We start from the raw sequence: 284 nt of genomic DNA, 5'->3' as shown, positions 1-284 counted from the left end.
TTTTTTTTTTTCTTCTTTTTTTATAAGCACGTTTTCAGACTTGGGAGAGCTGCACTATTTTTGTCGATCTGTAGTTCCTCCAAGGTTGTCGTTGTTTGCATTTTGGAAGGGTGGCCGGTGGCCTGGCAGGAAGGAGCGCAGGTTGCATTGGGTCGGTTCAAAAGCTTGACTTCTTTCCAGTATAGGTTAGTCTTTTTCCTCCAGTGTTTCTGATGCCAGAACAAGGCCCCAGAATGAACGGTTTCTCTCTGGGCGAGCTCTGCTGGCTGGTCTGCTGGCCCCCT

General features: G+C 48.2%; 1 protein-coding gene across 1 annotated transcript in view; it reads left to right on the top strand.

Annotated features, from left to right (window-relative positions):
* Nucleotides 1-212: 212 nt before the first annotated feature.
* The window catches only part of LOC104273463 (alpha/beta hydrolase domain-containing protein 17C), a 531-nt gene continuing 459 nt past the window's right edge, over nucleotides 213-284 (top strand). The window contains exon 1 of the mRNA XM_009868804.1: nucleotides 213-278. Coding sequence (XP_009867106.1) covers nucleotides 213-278 — 66 coding nt within the window. The remainder of the gene's footprint in view (nucleotides 279-284) is intronic.

This window comes from Apaloderma vittatum, unplaced genomic scaffold (genome assembly GCF_000703405.1).
Source record: "Apaloderma vittatum isolate BGI_N311 unplaced genomic scaffold, ASM70340v1 scaffold17904, whole genome shotgun sequence".
NCBI classification, from domain to species: domain Eukaryota; kingdom Metazoa; phylum Chordata; class Aves; order Trogoniformes; family Trogonidae; genus Apaloderma; species Apaloderma vittatum.
This window is presented reverse-complemented; position numbering and strand designations above follow the sequence as displayed.